This window comes from Crotalus tigris, unplaced genomic scaffold, assembly GCF_016545835.1.
Source record: "Crotalus tigris isolate CLP2741 ecotype Arizona unplaced genomic scaffold, ASM1654583v1 scf7180000017764.6130737, whole genome shotgun sequence".
Classification (NCBI taxonomy): domain Eukaryota; kingdom Metazoa; phylum Chordata; class Lepidosauria; order Squamata; family Viperidae; genus Crotalus; species Crotalus tigris.
This window is the reverse complement of record NW_024096618.1, coordinates 2147312-2166453: the sequence shown is the minus strand read 5'-3', so window position 1 is coordinate 2166453 and position 19142 is coordinate 2147312. Positions and strand designations below refer to the sequence as shown.

General features: G+C 35.6%; 3 protein-coding genes across 7 annotated transcripts; 2 read left to right on the top strand and 1 right to left on the bottom strand.

The window, feature by feature from the left end:
* Positions 1-3361, bottom strand: LOC120306994 (olfactory receptor 5D18-like). Of its 3 annotated transcripts, none has more exons than XM_039341124.1 (2): positions 2929-3361; positions 1-1584 (listed from the first exon to the last, which is right to left on the bottom strand). In XM_039341124.1, exon 2 carries the CDS (start codon positions 1464-1466, stop codon positions 459-461), a length of 1008 nt encoding a protein of 335 aa, XP_039197058.1. In that variant the 5' UTR covers positions 1467-1584; positions 2929-3361; the 3' UTR covers positions 1-458. The 3 variants fall into 3 exon arrangements, with proteins under 3 accessions (XP_039197058.1, XP_039197057.1, XP_039197059.1); XM_039341123.1 differs by having other exon boundaries at positions 3173-3361; XM_039341125.1 differs by having other exon boundaries at positions 1-1378; positions 3173-3199.
* Positions 3362-11950: 8589 nt separating this feature from the next.
* On the top strand, positions 11951-12934 carry LOC120307092 (olfactory receptor 8D1-like). Its single transcript, XM_039341378.1, has one exon. The coding sequence runs from the start codon at positions 11951-11953 to the stop codon at positions 12932-12934; it is 984 nt and encodes a 327-aa protein (XP_039197312.1).
* An 890-nt stretch (positions 12935-13824) lies between these two features.
* Positions 13825-17024, top strand: LOC120306990 (olfactory receptor 5F1-like). Of its 3 annotated transcripts, none has more exons than XM_039341111.1 (2): positions 13825-13905; positions 15295-17024. In XM_039341111.1, the coding sequence occupies exon 2, from the start codon at positions 15414-15416 to the stop codon at positions 16488-16490; it is 1077 nt and encodes a 358-aa protein (XP_039197045.1). In that variant the 5' UTR covers positions 13825-13905; positions 15295-15413; the 3' UTR covers positions 16491-17024. The 3 variants fall into 3 exon arrangements, with proteins under 3 accessions (XP_039197045.1, XP_039197047.1, XP_039197046.1); XM_039341113.1 differs by having other exon boundaries at positions 13857-13921; positions 15487-17024; XM_039341112.1 differs by lacking the exon at positions 13825-13905 and adding an exon at positions 13929-14098 and having other exon boundaries at positions 15487-17024.
* The last annotated feature ends 2118 nt before the right edge of the window (positions 17025-19142 follow it).

Below are 19142 nucleotides of genomic sequence, written 5' to 3'. Positions count from 1 at the left end.
ACAAGCAGGGACAAACTCCACTTATTATTAAAGGTGTTTCATTTGCCTCCTGGTGTTACTCAGAAGGAACTCATCAATACTTATTAACAAGTAGATGTCAGAGTGTATGCAGGAAACATTTCCCCTGCCTGCCTTATCAATGATTTCTCTTCAGGAAGAACTCGTGTGCCATTTCAAGCTTTCTTAGGGATATGAACCTTATGTACCCATAGTTTTATAATAAAGGAGACCATCATGGGGGGGGGGACATTCTGATTTTTATTCTTTAAGTAATACTATCTCTACCAATAGTCTTCAAGAAATACATTACAAAGTTACACAACCACAAATATAGGAATGCTGGAATTGCCTTTAGGTTTCCTTCTGAGAAATCCATTTTCTCTGTCAACGCGAAGGATGGACTTTTTATGAGCACTTGGTTGATAAAGGGTCTGTCTTTATTTTGGTATATCACTTGCTTACCCTGGCAGTACATGAGAAAATCTATTCAGCAAGTTGATGGAGAAATGTTTTTTCCTCACCAGCTTTTGAAAAGCTCCTTTCACTTCCTTGTTCCTCAGACTATAAATCAGAGGGTTCAGCATGGGGATCACCATTGTGTAGAATACAGAGGTAATTCTGTTTGAATTCTTCCCATGGCTTACATTAGGCTGGCAATATATTAGGAGAATTGTCACATGGAAGATTGAGATCGCTGTGAAGTGAGAGGCACAAGTGGAGAAAGCCTTGTATTTTCCCTTGCTGGAGTGAATCCTTGAAACACACACAATAATTAAAATGTAGGACATGAGAATAATGATGATGGTGCTACTTTCCACAAAGGTGGCAAAAATGAAAAGCAGTGTCTTATTGAGCTGGGTGTCTGAACAAGAAAGAATTAACACTGGTACAACATCACAAAAGAAGTGGTTGATGACATTTCCACAAAATGTTAGCCGAAAAGCAGAGATTGTATGAACTAGAGCACAAATAATGCCCCATAGATAAGAACTAAGCACTAGAAAGATGCACACATTTCTGGACATAATCACAGTGTACAACAAAGGATTACAAATGGCCACATACCGGTCATATGCCATTGCAGCCAAGAGAAAAGATTCAGTAACAACAAACATGATGAACAGGTACATCTGAACAGCACAGGCAAACAAAGAAATGCTTTTTATTGCAGAGGCAGTACCCATCAACAATTTGGGTGTTATAGATGAAGAATAACAAATGTCAATAAAAGATAGATGGCTGAGGAAGAAGTACATTGGGGTATGGAGATGAGATTCAACCTTGATTAACAGGATGATTCCAAGATTTCCCACTACAGTCATAATGTAGATCACAAGAAATATCAGAAAGAGAATGACCTGCAGATCTTCTGGGTGGTCTGAGAAACCCAAAAGAAAAAATTGGGTCACCAGTGTGTAATTTCCTTTCTCCATTCTTTTAGGATCATGAACTGGAAAGTACCACATTTGATACAATATGAAGAGACATTTGACCTAGAAACTAGCTAAAGAACATGACGATTTATTCTGCATTATATTTTGTTCTTCAAAGAGTAATTTCTTTTTTCACCTGTAAATGTTATTCCTTTGGGGGAGGGGAGAGGAGAGAGAAAAAGGAAAATAAATAAAACAGCAATAAAGGAGTGTTTATCAACATTTTTTTAAAAAAATAATCAGCTGCCAACCGATCACTTACTAAAATCAATCAAAGCATTTGAAAAGAGATTTCAAGTAAAATCCTTCATAATATTGCAGTCCCAGTTGCAGTTATTTCTCTATAGCCTATTAGATCCATGTATGTATGTATGTATGTATGTATGTATGTATGTATGTATGTATGTATATTGGTATGTTGGTATCAACAGTCTGCTTAGGTTTTTTTTTTCTGCTCACTTTATAGAAGCATCTCTCATCAGCTGTAAAATCAAGACATCAGTCAAACAGCATTCCATTGCTATTTGGATGGTGGACTGTCTAAGAAAGATCCACCAGCACCAGCCATTATGAAGTAGTCTCACATTAGTCAACATTTCTATGAAGGTTGGAAATGCTTGAATTTCACAGGCAGTGAGAACAGTTGAAATCTTAAACAAACTTCCCAACTTAGAGCTGTTAGAAAATTACTGTGAATAATTTCCAGCTTAGTTTGCACCCAGCACACTCCCAATCAATCTCTACATTCAGATGAGAGAAAGCACACAAATCTCTCAGTACAACTAACAAAAATATAGCTTGATGTTTGTTATGAAACATCATCAGACATCAAAAATATTTAACTGGCAAAGTGGATAACAAGGAGGCAAAAGCAGGGGGAAAAAAGACACAAACAGGTATAAATTTATATTATTTGTATCTATCAAAAGGGCCAGAATTTTCCACAGCTATGGTACTACTGGAAATTATATTGTAAGTAATTAGCATGGATAGTCCAAAAAGGAGCTTTTTCTTTGGTTATTCAGCTTTAATCCCGTATGTCCATAGTACTAACAGAATACTGATGGTAAGTAGGACACTAATGATCACTCCTCTATTCTGCACCACGAAAGAAACAATTTGGTAGATGGAGAAGGCCTCCAAAACAGGCATTTTTCCCCACATATTTTACTAAGTCTCTTTCTGTTGCAGCTCATGTACCTTCCATATCTTGATCACAGTATAAATGGATAAATATAAACACTCTCAGATTGCAACCTGTAGCAGTCATCTTCAAATTACCACAAATTGTGAAACAAGGTTGAAAGCCCCTACTCAAGTTATTAGAATCAACACTTAACTATATGGATAGCTTTCTGGTTTTCATGGAGTTCAGACTAAAGGGCACCTTTTGAATTAGAAAATGAACAGGTTCCAATTTGTCAAGAGGGTCCTAAGCATTGCTCTGCACAGCTTCTAGGGGTCAAGTCAATTCGATAAGTTTTGATCAAATTACCTCTTTGAAGCAGTTTCTCAGCTGAAGCAAGGTTCAGTTCAAAAGGACCTGTTTCCCCGTTATAGCCTATGCACAAATCTTTTTTTTCTCCAAGAAAATAGATTGATTCTTGAATAGAATAAATTTGGCTTGCATGCTGATTTGCAAATAACTGAATCATGCTTTCTTCAAATTTCAGATCTCCTGTTTGATTTTCAAACTTTAAGTTAGATTGGGCTAAATTTAATTTTATTCCAGATCTTACCAGGTGCTATCTGACAATGGAAAGCAACAGAGCAACACTAGACACCTGCAGTTGCCCAGCCAATGGCAACAAACTCCTCTTCCTTGACCCCAAAGACAAATGCCACTGGAATGGATGAGGGCCTTCTTTTCTATCATCTCTGTGCCCTTTGGGATATGATCTCTGGAGTACTTTAAATTTGTTGCCTCAAGAGAAGGGATTCCTCAAGAAATATCAGCAGCAGTGAAAGATTTCTGTAAAAGATATATGTTTTTGCTTTTACATAGCTTTGTCCCCTGGTGTCCAGCCAGCACCAGCTTTCTTTTCCAAGCTTCAACATTCAGGGGTCAGAGACAAGCTATTCTCTTATCTGTAAAAGAGAGATCACAGCAACCCTATACATATCCCTTTGAAGTCTGAAGGTTGAGTCATGGCAGCTGGACTTATTTTCTTGTTGGTTTGAGACATTTTGCTGCTTATCAGAGCAGCTTCATCAGCCAGAGCAAATTAGTTAGGCCAGGAGTCATTGGAATGTACCAACTCCTTCTTTAGGGAGGAAACCCCTGAGGTTGATGCTGGAGGAGTTGGTACATTCCAACGACTCTGTCTAACTAAATGTCTATGGAGATTCTCAGTCATCCAGATCATGGTTGCCCAAAGGTGCTTTTTCAAAAAGCAACTGGACTTTCTTGTTGTTTTTTTCCTTGAAAACATTTCTCTTCAAGGAAAAAACAAGACCATCCAGTTGCCTTTTGAAATAGCACCTTTGGGTCTGTCTAACTAACTTGCTCTGATTGAGGAAGCTGCTTGGATGAGCAGTAAAATGTCTCTAATAAGAAAATAAGTTCAGTTGCTATGATTCAACTTTTAGACAGCTTTACCTGGATGGCTGAGAATCTTCATCAACTTCCCTCTGAAGTGTTCTAGCTTAATTGCTAAGTGATCCTTATATGATGTGTACTTATCAATAGATTGTGAACTGGAGAGGACAAACAAATTGTTCAGATCACTTTTTAGACACACCCTATACTAGTTATATTTATATGGAATCTCTTCCTCAAAACTGGGGAATAAGGAGACTGAACTGAAAAGGTTTCTGTAGCACAGGAATACTTGCATATGTTTGTCTAAAAAAATTACCAATGCCTATCTCATCAATCAATTTTAAAAGCCCTTGAAACTTCTTACATCTGTATCTGTAGCCACATTAGATTAATATCCCACATTTTCTCCAGTTCTCAGAAGGTAGCAGCAGTAGCACTTAGCTGCCCTGGGCTAAGACTGAAAAAAATTAAACAGGGTCAGATCCTTGAATAGGAGACCACTGACAAGACTGCAAAATTCCACGTTGGATAACTAGATTGGGAAGTTGAAAAACATCTTGAAAGAAGGCAATAGCAAACAAGTTTCATAGTGTTGACATTCTTCAAGAAAATCCCACCACACTCCACAAAGACTGTCTATGAAAACATCAGGAATCAAGCTTGATTTGAAGAAATCATTACCTTTGCTTCTTTCTCTAGGAGAATAAGGCAGTGTACAGAGTACTCATTAATTTTTCCCAAAACTGTATGTGTTAGTGTTGGCTGAATGATAGTGATTGGCCCCAAACCAATAAACTATAGTAATCCATGTCTGAGGATTACTACTTGGGTCTTCCCAGTCCAAATCCAACACTTTGACCCTTATACCTAAAGTTCTCTCAATATCTTGCTTTATTTCTTTGTTTGATTGCATGGCTGACATCACTCAACGATCTTCTCTTTATGGTTTGACACAACCTTTTTAAAATATATTTTCTGAAATTGGTCTGTTTGAAAGAGATAGGTCACCTGTAGTGCACAAACACTTCCAAGCTTAATATATTCCAATTTATTATCAAAGCCAAAGAATGTGAGTTTATGTAAATGGCCTGCCCCATTCTGAAAATCCCATTAACTAATGGGATAACAGTTAAGTGATTCAGAAGAAAATAGCCATACCATGTCAAAGAGATTCTCTTGATAAACAAGTGAGGTTTTTAAAGGTTTTTTAAAAAATAGAAAGAATGATCCTATAGGGTAAGGATAAAATTAATGGCAGAGGAGACATCATTTCCTAAATTTGCTAGTTCAAGGCTGGCTAAAACAATTATTGGTTTTGTCTGTCACTTAAAGCACCTTCAGCTGCAGGACCATAGTGTTCAGCTTTGAGTTCTGATCCTAACTTCACCATCTCAGACTGGCACCATGTTTACTTCTGTTTTGCTATTCAACCATATCCTATCATCTGCTGAAGATCATCTGAAAGGCCACAGAGGTCCTTAACAGCTTTTTCATCATACTGCTGACAATGCTAACTGTATTAGCAAATGTTGGACTTTATTGACTAATTTAAAGGGTGGTTTCTCCTTTTTTCACATTTGCCAATTGGACCTGTCCACAATGATTTTATTGCCTGGCACACAGTACAACTCTTGACACACCACAAAAAATATGGCTAGTTTGGCACTTGGGTACTTAAGCTTGTCCACTCCGTAACGGTAAAAGATATGCAAGATATAATGGGAAATGCTATATCTCAAATTAGAGGGGAAGTGAAAGAGCTTTTAGTGGAGAATAATATTATTTTGAGGCAAGATATAGTTGTGGCTCTAAAAGGACTTGCTTCTGTGGTTGAGAAGCTGGATTCTCGAGTGGAAGAAGTGGAAGATAAGGTGGAGGTTCTGGAGGATAAATTTGAAGGCATGGAAAAAAAAGATGGAAATTTCACAAGATGATATTGTTATGTCTCAATATAGAGAAATGGAATTCACTTTAAGAATCAGGGGGCTGAGAAAAGACATGCAGAGAGATTGTAGCAAATGATTTCGCTGTGGTTCTGGATAGAGAAAAAGAGGCAATATCTAGGGAAATTGAAAAAATATTTAGAGTTAACTCCTGGGTTGCAAAGCAAAGAAATTTGCCAAGAGATGTGGTAATTTATTTTGGGAAAAGATCTCTGCGTAATGAAATTATACAAGCTTTTTACAATAAGAGGTTTCAGATTGCTGCACAAGATGTTATAATTCTAAAGGAGATTCCATCTAAAATTTTAAGAAGAAGAAAAGAGTTTGCCTTCTTAGCTGATGAACTTAAAAAAAGGTTGATGCCATTCAGATGGGAGATCCCGATTGGCATAGTGGTGAGTCATGCGGGGATGCGTTACAGACTTAATACTGTTTCTAAAGCAAAGGAGTTTTATATGTCGGTCCTGGGAGCACGCTCATCACCACCTATGATGATGAAAGTTTTGGATGGCAAGGAGGCAGAACAGCAGTCTGAAGTAGTATTGATGGAAGCTGGAAAATTACAGGCTGACTGGTTGCAACAAGCAGGGATGAAAGAGCAAAGGATGACCCAGGCAGCCACAGACGTAAGGAAAAGGAACAACAGAAGAAAGATGTTAAAGAAGCTTTACAAGAATCTGTTTCTGAGCCTGTGGGAGGAGCAAGACCCAAGAGTTCTGCGGTACATTCTTCAATGGCAGATCTTCAAGCAGTCTTCTCCAGGCTTATGGCCAAGGGAGATGGTCAAGCTCCTGACATGGAATGCTAATGGCCTCAATTCCCCTCAGAAAGAAAATATTTCACTATTTAAAGCAACATAACAATGATATTATTTGTTTGCAGGAAACACATATTATTTCTAAGGATCAAAAATATTTAGTTAACACCCGACTGGGATCTCATTTTGTATCTTTTGCTCTTGGGAAAAAAGGGGGTATAGTTATTTATGTTAAGCAAAATTTATCAGCTTCTTTAGTAGATTCTGATCCTCAAGAGAGATATGTTATGATTGAAGTGGGACTGTATGGTAAGAAAGTACTTATAGTAGGTTTGTATGCACCAAATCAACAACAGGAACAATTTTACAGACTGCTACATCAAAAGTTGACTTTGCTGGACTATAGATCTGTTATATTAATGGGAGACTGAATGGTGTTTTAGATACACAAAGAGACAAAAAAGGATCTTCTACTTCTTTTAAACAGGCTAAATTACCTAAGGCTTTTTTTGATTTGAAAGAGGACTGGGAGTTGAGAGACTATTGGCGTGAACACAATTTGGAGGAGAGAGACTTCACCTTTTTCTCGGATAGACACCAATCTTTTTCAAGAATTGATTTTTTTTTATTACAACGGACTTATATTTTAGGGTAAAGAATGCTAAGATTTTTCCTAGAACATTGACGGATCATAGTCCAGTTTGGATGGAATTGGTTAATGAAAAAGAGGAGAGGAGATCTTGGAGGATGAATGAAAATTTATTTAGACAAGAAAAGAATGTTCAGAAATTAAAGGAGCAATTAAAGGAATATTTTGCTTTAAATATGTATAAGGGAACTTCAATGCCAATGGTTTGGGATGCAGGTAAAGCTTACATGCGGGGGGTCTTGATACAAATGAATAAGGTTTATAGACAGAACCAGGTGCAGAAATGTAAGGACTTGGAAGAGGAGATTAAATTAAAAGAAAAAGCCTTAATTGTGAATCCTACAGATGAGAAGATTAAAGAATCTATAAAATTGATTAAAACACAATTTAACATGTTGATGGCTGATCAAACTGCAACCAACTTACTATATATGAAACATAATACATTTTGCAATGCTAACAAACCAGGGAGATGGTTGGCTTATCAATTGCGAAAGAAGCAGAGGTTGAGGACTATAGATAAAATAAATTATAATGGTAAAGTGGTATATCAGAAGGAGCTGATTAAGAAATCCTTTTTAGACTATTATAAAAAATTATATAGGGGAATGAAAGTACAGGCTTTAGATATAGATAAATATATACAAGATGCTCACTTCCCTAAATTAACAGAAGATCAGAAACAAGAAATTAACGGTTTGATTACCAGTGAGGAAGTTGAAATAGTAATTAAAGAACTAAAATTAGGTAAAGCACCGGGTACTGATAGACTGACATCTATTTATTACAAAACCTTGGTAGAAGAGTTGAAACAACCTTTAAGAGAACTTTTTAATAATATATTACAGGGTTCAGAGACCCCTTTGTCATGGGGCAGAGCTTTCATATCTTTGATTCCAAAAGAAGACCAGGATCTCACATTACCAAAGAATTATAGACCCATATCTCTTTTGAATGTAGATTATAAGATTTTTTTGAAAATTTTAGCTAATAGACTTATGAGGGTGTTAAAACAATTAATACATATGGATCAAACGGGTTTTATAACTGGAAGGTATATGAAGAATAATGTTAGACAAATTATTAACTTAATAGAATACTTGGATAAAAACAACCAAGTTTCTGCAGAATTGATATTTTTAGATGCTGAAAAAGCTTTTGATCAGTTAAACTGGCAATTTATGTTAAGATTAATTGAGGAAATGAATTTTGGAGAAAAAATTTTACAAGCTCTTTGTGTTATTTATCAAAAACAAACGGCACAACTTATAGTTAATGGAGGTTTGTCAGAGGTGTTCTCAATTGAGAAGGGGACCAGACAGGGTTGTCCATTGTCACCATTGCTGTTTGTTTTAACTTTGGAAATTTTGCTGATTAAAATTCAGGAATCACAGAAAATAAAAGGAACAGAAGTCAATAAAAAAGAATATAAATTAAGGGCTTTTGCAGATGACCTGGTTGTTACTTTATCTCAACCAACTTATTCTGTAATTGAATTGTTACAACTGATACATCAGTATGGACAAGTTTCGGGTTTTAAAATTAATAACAATAAGACTAAAATATTGCTTAAAAATACGACTAATTTGGATAAGGAGACTCTAGTTAGGTTGACAGATTTTGAGGTTGTCAATAAGGTAAAATATCTGGGGGTTATCTTATCTGCATCTAATGCAAAACTGTATAAAAATAATTATGAAAGGCTGTGGGTTAAAATACAAAAGGATTTGGGAAATTGGAAGAAGCTGCAATTGTCCCTATTGGGGAGAATTGCAGCGATTAAAATGAATGTTTTGCCAAAGTTTCTCTTTTTATTTCAAATGATACCTATTCTAAAGAATGAGGTTAATTTAAATGAATGGCAGAAAGGTATCAACAAATTTATTTGGGCAGGGAAAAAACCAAGAGTAAAACTTAAAATTATAAAAGATATTCGTGAGAGAGGTGGACTCAAGGTACCAAATCTAAAATTGTATTATGATGCTGTGGTGTTAACATTAATTAGTGATTGGGTTAACTTAACAAATGTAGATGTACTCCTCCTGGAGGGATGGGATTTACTATTTGGATGGCATGCCTATTTAATTTTTAATAAGAAGGTTGACAGGGTTTTTAAGTCTCATATTTTAAGAACTTCTTTACTTTGGGTTTGGAAGAAATATTATAGGAGTGATTCAAGAATTCCATTATGGGCTATTCCATGGCATGCGATAGAAGGGATAAGGAGAGGAGTTAAGATGGATAGCATTTCTTATATACAATTACTTAGATGGGATGGTAAAAATTGGCAATCAAAATCCATGGAAGATTTAACACAAGAAAATATTATTTTTTCATGGTTTCAGTATAGACAATTATTGGAAAGGTGGAAGATAGATTGTAAGGTGGGTTTGCTTAGAGAGGATGAGAATTTGTTAAAACAAATAAAAGATCAAAGACGAACCCATATCAAAAGAATTTATGGGGTGTTAGTGGAACTGGATTCAGAAGCAGAACTAGTTAAAGATTGTATGGTTAAATGGGCACAAAACTTTAATGAATCGGTTCCATTAGATACTTGGGAGATTATTTGGGTGAGGAATGTTAAATTTACACAAGCCCAAAACTTACGGGAAAACTTTTATAAAATGTTTTACAGATGGCACCTTGATCCACAAAAAATGTCTCGTATGTATTCAAACTTGCAGCCTAAATGTTGGAGATGTGGTTGTTTGGATGCTACTTATTATCATATTTGGTGGTTATGCAAAAATATAAAAGCTTTTTGGATTAAGATATGGTGGAATATTCAAAGAATTTTTAAAAGAAGGATAAAATTTACTCCACAATTGTTTTTGTTGGGTATTGTTTCCGACTGTGACAGTAAAGAAACTATATTAATGTTAAATCTAATTACAGCAGCTAGGTTGTTAGTAGGGCAATGCTGGAAGAAGGAATCTTTGCCTACTTTGCAAGAATGGTTTCTTAAAGTTTCCTATTTAGCGGAAATGGCAAAGATTTCGGCTTTTTTGAAAGATCAATCGCAAGAGAAGTACCTTTTGGTATGGAAAAGATGGATAAATTTTATACAATACAAGTATGATATAAAAATATTATTTAGCTTTTGAATAATTTATATTTAAAGTTTAAGATATTTTTTAGATATTTTTTTTCTTCATAATTTCTTTTTTTCTTTTCTTTTTCTTCTTCTTCTTGTTTCTTTTCTTTTTCTCTTTCTGTTTTTTAAGTATTGGTGATAAAGTATTTTATGATTTGTTTAATTATTGTAATCAAATTTGTATATGGTTCATTTGTGTTAAAAAAAATTTCTTTTAAATTTTAATTAAGCCTGTATTCAGCTCTGGGAAGGTTGGGGGAGGGTTGGGGTGGGTTGGGAGGGTTTGGGGAAGGGAACCTCTTTTTTTGTAAAATTTTAAAAATTTTCAATAAAAAAAAGATGTATAAATGAAGGTGTAATGTATAAATTAATGAACCTCTAAATAATTTCAAAGTGATTTTCCTAAAGGAATCCTCCAAGGCTCCCTTCAGCAAATAGTTAATCACAAGTAGAAACCATTGGAAGCAAGACATAAGCAAGTTCAAAATTAACCATTATTCTTGTGTCCCAAGAGTACTGTTTCTTATGTGAGAGAAGGCATCTAATAGTCAATCTTCCCCCTGCCTCCTATATACAGTAATTTTGCACCATATTCCATGCTGGAGCAACTTTCCAAAAGGAGAAGGACACCAATGTTGAGACTCTAGATAGAGTACAGAGTACAGAGAAGAGCAACAAAGATGATTAGGGGACTGGAGGCTAAAGCATATAAGGAATGGTTGCTGGAATTGGGTATGTCTAGTTTAATGAAGAGAAGGACGAGGGGGGACATGATAGCAGTGTTCCAATATCTTAGGGGCTACCACAAAGAAGAGGGAGTCAAGCTATTCTCCAAAGCGCCTGAAGGCAGGACAAGAAGCAACGGATGGAAACTAATCAAGGAGAGAAGCGACCTAGAACGAAGGAGAAACTTCCTGACAGTTAGAACAATTAATCAGTGGAACAACCTGCCTCCAGAAGCTGTAAATGCTCCAACACTGGAAGGTTTTTAAGAAGAAACTGCACCGCCATTTGTCCGAAATGGTATAGGGTTTCCTGCCTGAGCAGGGGGTTGGACTAGATGACCTCCAAGGTCCCTTCCAACTTTATCATTATTATTATTAATGAAGAGGAGAAATAACTAAAAACTGGAGAGTGCATTTTGTATGAATGAAAGAGCTTTCTTTTATTTCAGTATCAATACTAGATATAAATAGTTATAATGATGTGTGCATCTTATGAAACATACAACTAAAAAAAATCCCTGGCTTTAAATAGCAGGGCAGAGATTTAAATTAATGCTTAGGAAACAAACATCTGAAATTCTGACCTTGAATATATAACTAGATGTGGCAGTAGGTAAGCTACATGAGAAGGAGGGAAATATTGAATTTGATTCTAAAATTTCATGTTAGAATGACAATGCAAGTGACCGATAAAATAGCCTATAGCCTGTTATTTTTAAATATTTGCTATTTTAAAGAATGTGCTTCTCTCTAGTTTCAGTGGTGTCCATCTGAAGACTGGCATGCAAACCTTTCATCAAAGAAATGTCTGAAGGAAATGGCTCTATGGGAAGTGATTTTATTCTTGTGGGCTTTACAGATCAGTATACATTTCAAATGTTGTCTTTTTTGTTTTTCTCAGCTGTTTATATTTTTACCATTGTTGGAAATCTTGGCATGATTGTATTAATCAGGATTGACACACGACTCCATACACCTATATACTTCTTCCTGAGTCATCTTTCTCTTTTAGACATTTGCTATTCATCTACAATTGTTCCCAAAACTCTGGTGAATTTCTTAGCAGGCAGAAAGACAATTTCATTTGCTGGATGCACCACTCAGTTATTCTTCTTTGCAGCTTGTGCTACCACTGAGAGCTACCTGCTGGCTGCCATGGCCTATGACCGTTATGTTGCAGTTTGCAAGCTTCTGCTTTACACAGTTGTCATGTGTCAGAACGTTTGTGAGAGGTTACTGGCTGGGGCATATGTCATAGGTGTGATGAGCTCAGCTATACATACCGTCTCTATATTTCATCTCCCATTCTGTCATTCTCATAAGATCAACCACTTTTTCTGCGATGGGCCCCCACTCCTAACCCTAGCCTGCTCAGACACTAATTTCAATGAGAGACTTCTTTTTGCTGTGGTTGGGTTCAACATCTTGATCACCACCGCAGTCATTCTAGCATCCTATTTGTCTGTCCTCACCACTGTACTGAGTATCCATACTACTGGAGGCAGGTGCAAAGCGTTCTCCACTTATGCTTCCCACTTGGCCACTGTTACATTGTTCTATAGAAGTTCCCTTTTCATGTATTCATGTCCAAGCTCAAGCCATTCCCTAGATCAGGACAAGGTGGTTTCTGTGTTGTACTCAGTTACAATCCCCATGCTTAACCCACTAATTTACAGCATGAGGAACAAGGAAGTGAAGGACGCTCTTAGAAGAACAAGAAGCAGACTCCATTCTTCATGGTGCCAATGGAACCAAGTAGTGCAATCTCAGCAAATACAGTACAGATAAATCTTTTTCTCTGCACAATAACTGGACAGGAGAGTTAACCAAAGGTTTTGAGGGGTTGGCAAGAATATGGGGGAGATGTCCTTGAAGGTTGACTTTAATGCATTTGAAATGCCACCCTTTCAAACAGCCATGTTTCTATTCTGATCTACTTTTGACTTAGTTCAGCAATATTGGCACAATTCTTGTTGACCTCTGATGTATAGGATCCTCTAAACTTATAGAACAGTGTATACTCAGTCTGTATGAAAAAAGCCCCTGCAGAATTTAATGTTTCTTTACATTAACTGAAATTTTGCTGGAGTTTTGTAGAATATAAATGTAGACTGTGAAGACTCTTTTTGCAAGATGGAATAAAGTAAAAGAGAATTTGTATCAGACTTAAATGTATTCCCTAGAGAATTGAAAAAATAAATAAAACTTCTAATCTATAATCTGGAACTTCACCATCAAGGAAGCAATGAAATAAACTGTGCTTCTCAGCTATTCAGTCATTTAAACATGTTTTTATTAAAAATCATAATCATTATAATAATAATTAAAAATACAAATGTCAAAGTTCACATATTTCAAATGTTATGAAATTATATGGCTTAAACTAGACAGGAAACAGGGTGATAATTAGAAACACAACCTGTCGTATGTAATTAAAAAGAGAGGGAGAAGGAGGAGGAAAGGAGGGAGAAAAAAAAAAACTTCACAACTTACTTCTATTTTGCTTTATTTTTAAATATTAAATCTCCCAAGTTAGTAAGTTAAATTAGTAATTTAAATTGTGTGCTCCCATAAGAATACTGACTGAAAATATTTAAAGTGCTTGTTAATAGCAGATTGGTCTCAGAAAGTGAATGGGACCTAGACATCAATAAGCTTACCCAAACCTTTTGGGAACACTGGACGCTGGGTATTACCAAGAGGGATTAACCGGGCATCACAATGTCACCGAAACAATGGATTTATGAGCTACCTAACAGGTAACTCATTGTCCAGGTGGGAAGTGCTATTATCATAGGTTAGATAAATTTCTGTTTTTTCCATTTGCTCATTCATATGTTCAGAATATGAAAGGAAGCTAAGACAGGAATGCTGATGCACAGTGTGTAAACTAGATCACAATATCTAAATATGGAGGAAGAAAAACTACCAGCAGCTGTTTGACTGGGATATGTGAGTAGTGACTTAGATATATGTATAAAAAACATAACTTTTTGTCATCATGCAAAAGGGAGCTCTTTACAATTCTGTTCTATATTCTCAAGATTCCATAACCCATTGCAGAACTGTTCCATTTATAGAAATTAATGGACAATTCCATACATACAAAAAAAGCTCCTTCGGGCATGTTGTGAGATTAGAATAGGATCAAAATGGACAGAAACAGAGAGACAGAGAAACAGAGAAACAAAGACAGATGGTTTCTACTGTTATTCTTTTTGTGGCATAAATAATGCTGTCTAATCCTATCCAATGCCGTTATCCTGTGCAATTAGATTTTGCAAATAGCTTACAGGGAAAAAAATTATCTTTCTACTAATCCAAAATTCACATAGAAGAAAACATATACTGTAGTAATACATATATGCTAAAATGCAGAAATGTACTATTCCTCTTTATTCAGGAGAAATCAGTGACTGGTGTGCATTACTATAATATGTATATTCTCTTCTCATGTATGCATAAGTGATGCATCTACACTGCCATCGAATACATATAATGCAGTAGGCAGATGGAAAGAAGTTTCTGGATCCAACCTTTTCCTTTTATAGTCTAGGATCTTTTCCAAGGCTATGAGCAAGGGACAGACTTTCCTATTCCCACTAGTTTAAAATATTATCTGTGGTATTGGATGTTTATGAAATGAGTTTTACAAAATGAAAATAAATGTGACCACATCTGAAAATATTTACCAGCAATAATTAGAACTGACAGTTCTACAGTCAGTGTAAATGCTAATCATCTTTTCTAAGGAAAAAGGGAATATGATAGCTGATTGTTTCATGAAAGACTGCTTAAGTGATTTCTACTAGTATATCATATAATATGGACCCTTGAGTACATTTTCCAGAAGGAGATAAAGTGATCATGTGTGCCCAATCTTTCATTGAATATGGTGAGAATTGTGCTAGAATCTCCTTATGAAATAGATATTGCTTAAAACTTATTTGTCTGTGTTATTAATAACTACATTTTAAACTGCCTGGAATAAAAATTGAAAAAAACAAATTCATAAAATAACATATTGCTGCATATTACAAACAAAAATACCTAAAGCTCATGATTATTAAACCTTAATAATATTTTACAAATATGCAAACTATTAAAATACACCTGACTTTGCAATGACATTGATTTTATATTTGCAGATTGAGAAAGACTCATGGAACATTATTTGTTACTCTAAAGTGACAAATTAGGATCTATTGGCAGAAAATCCCCTTAATAGTGTCATATTTAAGAATCTGTTGATGATGCAGGATTTGGGATGGAGTGTTGTTCTTATTTAGTTTTCATTATTATTATTATTTTAAATAAATGTTTAATTATAACTTTGGAAGGTACACGAAGATCCATCTCTATTCTCCATGAACATCACAAGAGTAATTCAGAAACAGAGATGTCTATTAAAAATCACACTGCAGTGTCTGAATTCATCCTCCTGGGTTTTGCAGAAAACCCTAAACTGAAAGTTCCAATTTTTATATTTTTCTTACTAATCTATTCTATCACAGTGGTAACTAATTTGGGCATGATTTTTCTGATTGGAATGGACACTCAGCTTCATACGCCCATGTACTTTTTCCTCAGTAACTTGGCTTTTATAGATTTTTGTTATTCCTCCAATATTATCCCCAAAGCCTTGGGAAATTTTCTGGCAGAGAAGAAAACTATTTCCTTCACAGGATGCATTATCCAGATTTATTTCTTTGTTGCTCTTGCAAGTACAGAGATCATTCTTTTTGGGTTGATGGCATTTGACCGTTACGTGGCCATCTGCAATCCTTTGCTGTATCCTTCCCTCATGTCCCATGCCCAATGTCTCAAAATGGCAGGAGGAGCCTTCACAGCTGGCTTCCTGAACTCTATTATTCATACTAGTCTGGTAGGTACTTTATCTTTCTGCCAATCTAATGAAATAAACCATTTTTTCTGTGAAATCCCCCAACTCCTCAAACTCTCATGTTCCAAAACCTTTTTAACTGAAATACTTATTTTTGTTTGTGCTGGAATTAATATGCTGGGCTCTCTCCTGATAATACTGAGCTCATACATACATATCCTTTGTACAATATTTAAGATGAATTCAGTGGTTGGCCGCCAAAAAGCTTTCTCTACTTGTATTTCTCATTTGACTGCTGTAATCATATTTTATGGAACAGGCCTCTTTATATACTTGCAACCCAGTTCAAACTATTCAGAGGATCAGAATAAAACTGTTTCTTTGTTTTATGCCTTTATCATCCCAATGCTTAACCCCTTGATCTACAGCCTGAGAAACAAGGAGGTGAAGGATTCATTGAAGAGAACAATGGATAGAAATCTATTTCCACTTTTGAAATAATTAAGTTGAGAATGTTACAACCCACCTAGATATGCTCCTCAATTTGTATTTTACTGTGTAACCATTGTATTATACTTTGAAACTGTAAAATACTGTAAATATTGTCCATATTTCTAAAACATGGCAATTTATTACTAAAATGGTAAATAAATTTAATGGCCTTGTATAATAGAAAGTATCATGAAAGGAAAAAGTGATAGATAATGGTTGAAGGTATTGTGTTTGAAAATCCCAATGAAGAAAATATACTACTTTCTGTCATCTCAAGGATTATCATATTGAAAATGCTGCAGGATTGTTCAGAGCTATCCATGATGACGGGACAAGAAACAATGTTTTTAAATGGCAAGGAAGCAGATTTCAGATGGACATCAAGAAAAAATTCCTAAGAACTGTTCAGTAATGGGGTTACCTATTACTACCTCAGAAAATGGTGGAACCCCCCTCACTAAAGATCTTTAAAGGCATCCTGAATTGCCATCTGTTGGGAATGCAATACTACTTGATTCTTGCACTGGGCACAGACCTCCGCTAAGTGATTTATTAGGTATCCATCATTGGCAGACCTATGTAGCTACTGGTGGTGATCATGTAAAGACATAAACACAAATAACAAAACCATTCATTTCAAGGATTATTTTCTTGCTTCATTTTTAAAAATATCCCCCTTTAAAGTTATGGAGATAAAAGTATGACTTTTCATTTAACCTTCAACTGCAATTTGGAAGAAAACAACACTTAATTTATTGAATGGTGATAATCAATCTAAAATTAGAGCAGATAGTTAGCCACTCATCACAATTCTTTGAATAACCAATTAAGAAACTAAGGAAGGAACTTTTGAATATCATATAAGTCAGCTGATGAATTTGAACTGTCCCCTCTGGGAGGCCTGTAGAAATAGCCTCTTTCTGGCCATTAAAAATCTGAACTTTTTGCAAACCATTTTCAAGCTGTTTAATAATACTAAATTCTGCAGGGGTATGGGATATTGATTCACGTTATCCCCAGACACCATAAATTTTGAACTCCCATGCAGATTTTTTTCTGAAAGGTATTTAAGGGAACCAAGGAAGAAAGCAACAGCACTTTTGTTAACTTGCCTCTTCAGCATAATAACATCAGCTGTGCACTGGAAGGGGCACTTTGATAAGTTCATATGATAGGTTAAGTGTGAAAATACAATCTTTGAGACACAGTAAGAAAGGGCTTCTGGGAATATTATGAGACATTTCTATTATCACATGAGTTACCTCCTACTCATACAGGTAGATTGTCTATGAGCACATTTGGTCAAGCTCATACAGGTAGGTTGTCTATGAGCACAATTGGTCAAGTGAGTAAATCAAGTGTTACATTCCTGAGAATGAGAGAATGGGAGAGAAAATAGGGAGATACAGGAAATGATCTCTGTGATACAGCCTGATTGTTTTACCAGTATATCAGTTGAATATATGCAAGTGATGCAGAGAGGTATTAACACAATTTTGAGATGAGGTTGATGAATTTGATGACAGATACATATGTATATTTGAGTAGGAGGTGTCTGCATGAAAGTGTAGTATATTTGTGAATTGGGAATTATCAGTATCATTATTATCATTATTACTATCTCTTCTTCTTCTTCTTCTTCTTCTTCTTCTTCTTCTTCTTCTTCTTCTTCTTCTTCTTCTTCTTCTTCTTCTTCTTCTTCTTCTTCTTCTTCTTCTTCTTCTTCTTCTTCTTCTTCTTCTTCTTTACACAGTGGTACCTGTGTATGGAACAATTCTGCATTACAGTGATTCTCAACAGAATAGTGGAATTGTTGGAATATCTCTATCTTTCAGTGTTCTTGTATCCTTCTCATAATCCAGGCATAACCAAAAGTAAAAAGATTGTTTCTGAGACTTAAACAGTGACATATACTACCATCCATTATGTCTTTACATGTCCTCATGCAACAATTATAGAAAGAGACTGTTCTACTCTTTTGCAAAACTGCCCCAAATATCTAAACTAATGGCAATTCTTACTTAGCAAAATGCAGAACTGCCATTAGCTTCTCAGGGCTCCTTCTCTATTTAAGCTGCTTTTTGGGGAGGAAAGGTAGAATGTAATAAAATAAACAAATATATGAACTCCAGGCATTTGGTGAAATGGAATTTGATCCAAAAAAGTTATAGTAATAAACCTTTAAGGTATTAGATGACTCTTCAATATTCCTTGAAACTTCTCTGAACCACAAAGAAACAGTGGTTCTTCTACAAACCAACAGAGGAGGACTTTTCTCCCATCCCATAATTCCGTGGGGCATCAATGTCCTTTTGAGAAGAACAGCGGATGCAGTCTGCCTATCAAGACTGCCCTGCCTTTTCAGAACTTCGCTTTCTCCTAGCTGGGCCCTTAGAAATCATGTTTGCCAGTCTTTATTTTTTCCCTGATTTAAATAGGGGAAGGGAGGAAGAATGTTTGCAGAAACCTGGATTCTTTATGAATCTTTAAAAGAAAATCCTTTTCCTCAGCAAACTGTTACTTTTAGAATGCTTCTGGAGTTCAGCAACAATAGGAGGAAAAATGGCCTGAAATTTTTCTATTTTTTCCATAGGTGCCTGGGTAGATTCAGGCATAAACTAAACAAGCTACAGATTAGGACTTCACAGCCTGAGGTGTGTG

Coding starts and splice junctions, on each gene's coding strand:
- LOC120306990 (XM_039341111.1), top strand. CDS start 15,414: ATGGAGTGTTGTTCTTATTTAGTTTTCATTATTATTATTATTTTAAAT.
- LOC120307092 (XM_039341378.1), top strand. CDS start 11,951: ATGTCTGAAGGAAATGGCTCTATGGGAAGTGATTTTATTCTTGTGGGC.
- LOC120306994 (XM_039341124.1), bottom strand. CDS start 1,466: ATGTGGTACTTTCCAGTTCATGATCCTAAAAGAATGGAGAAAGGAAAT.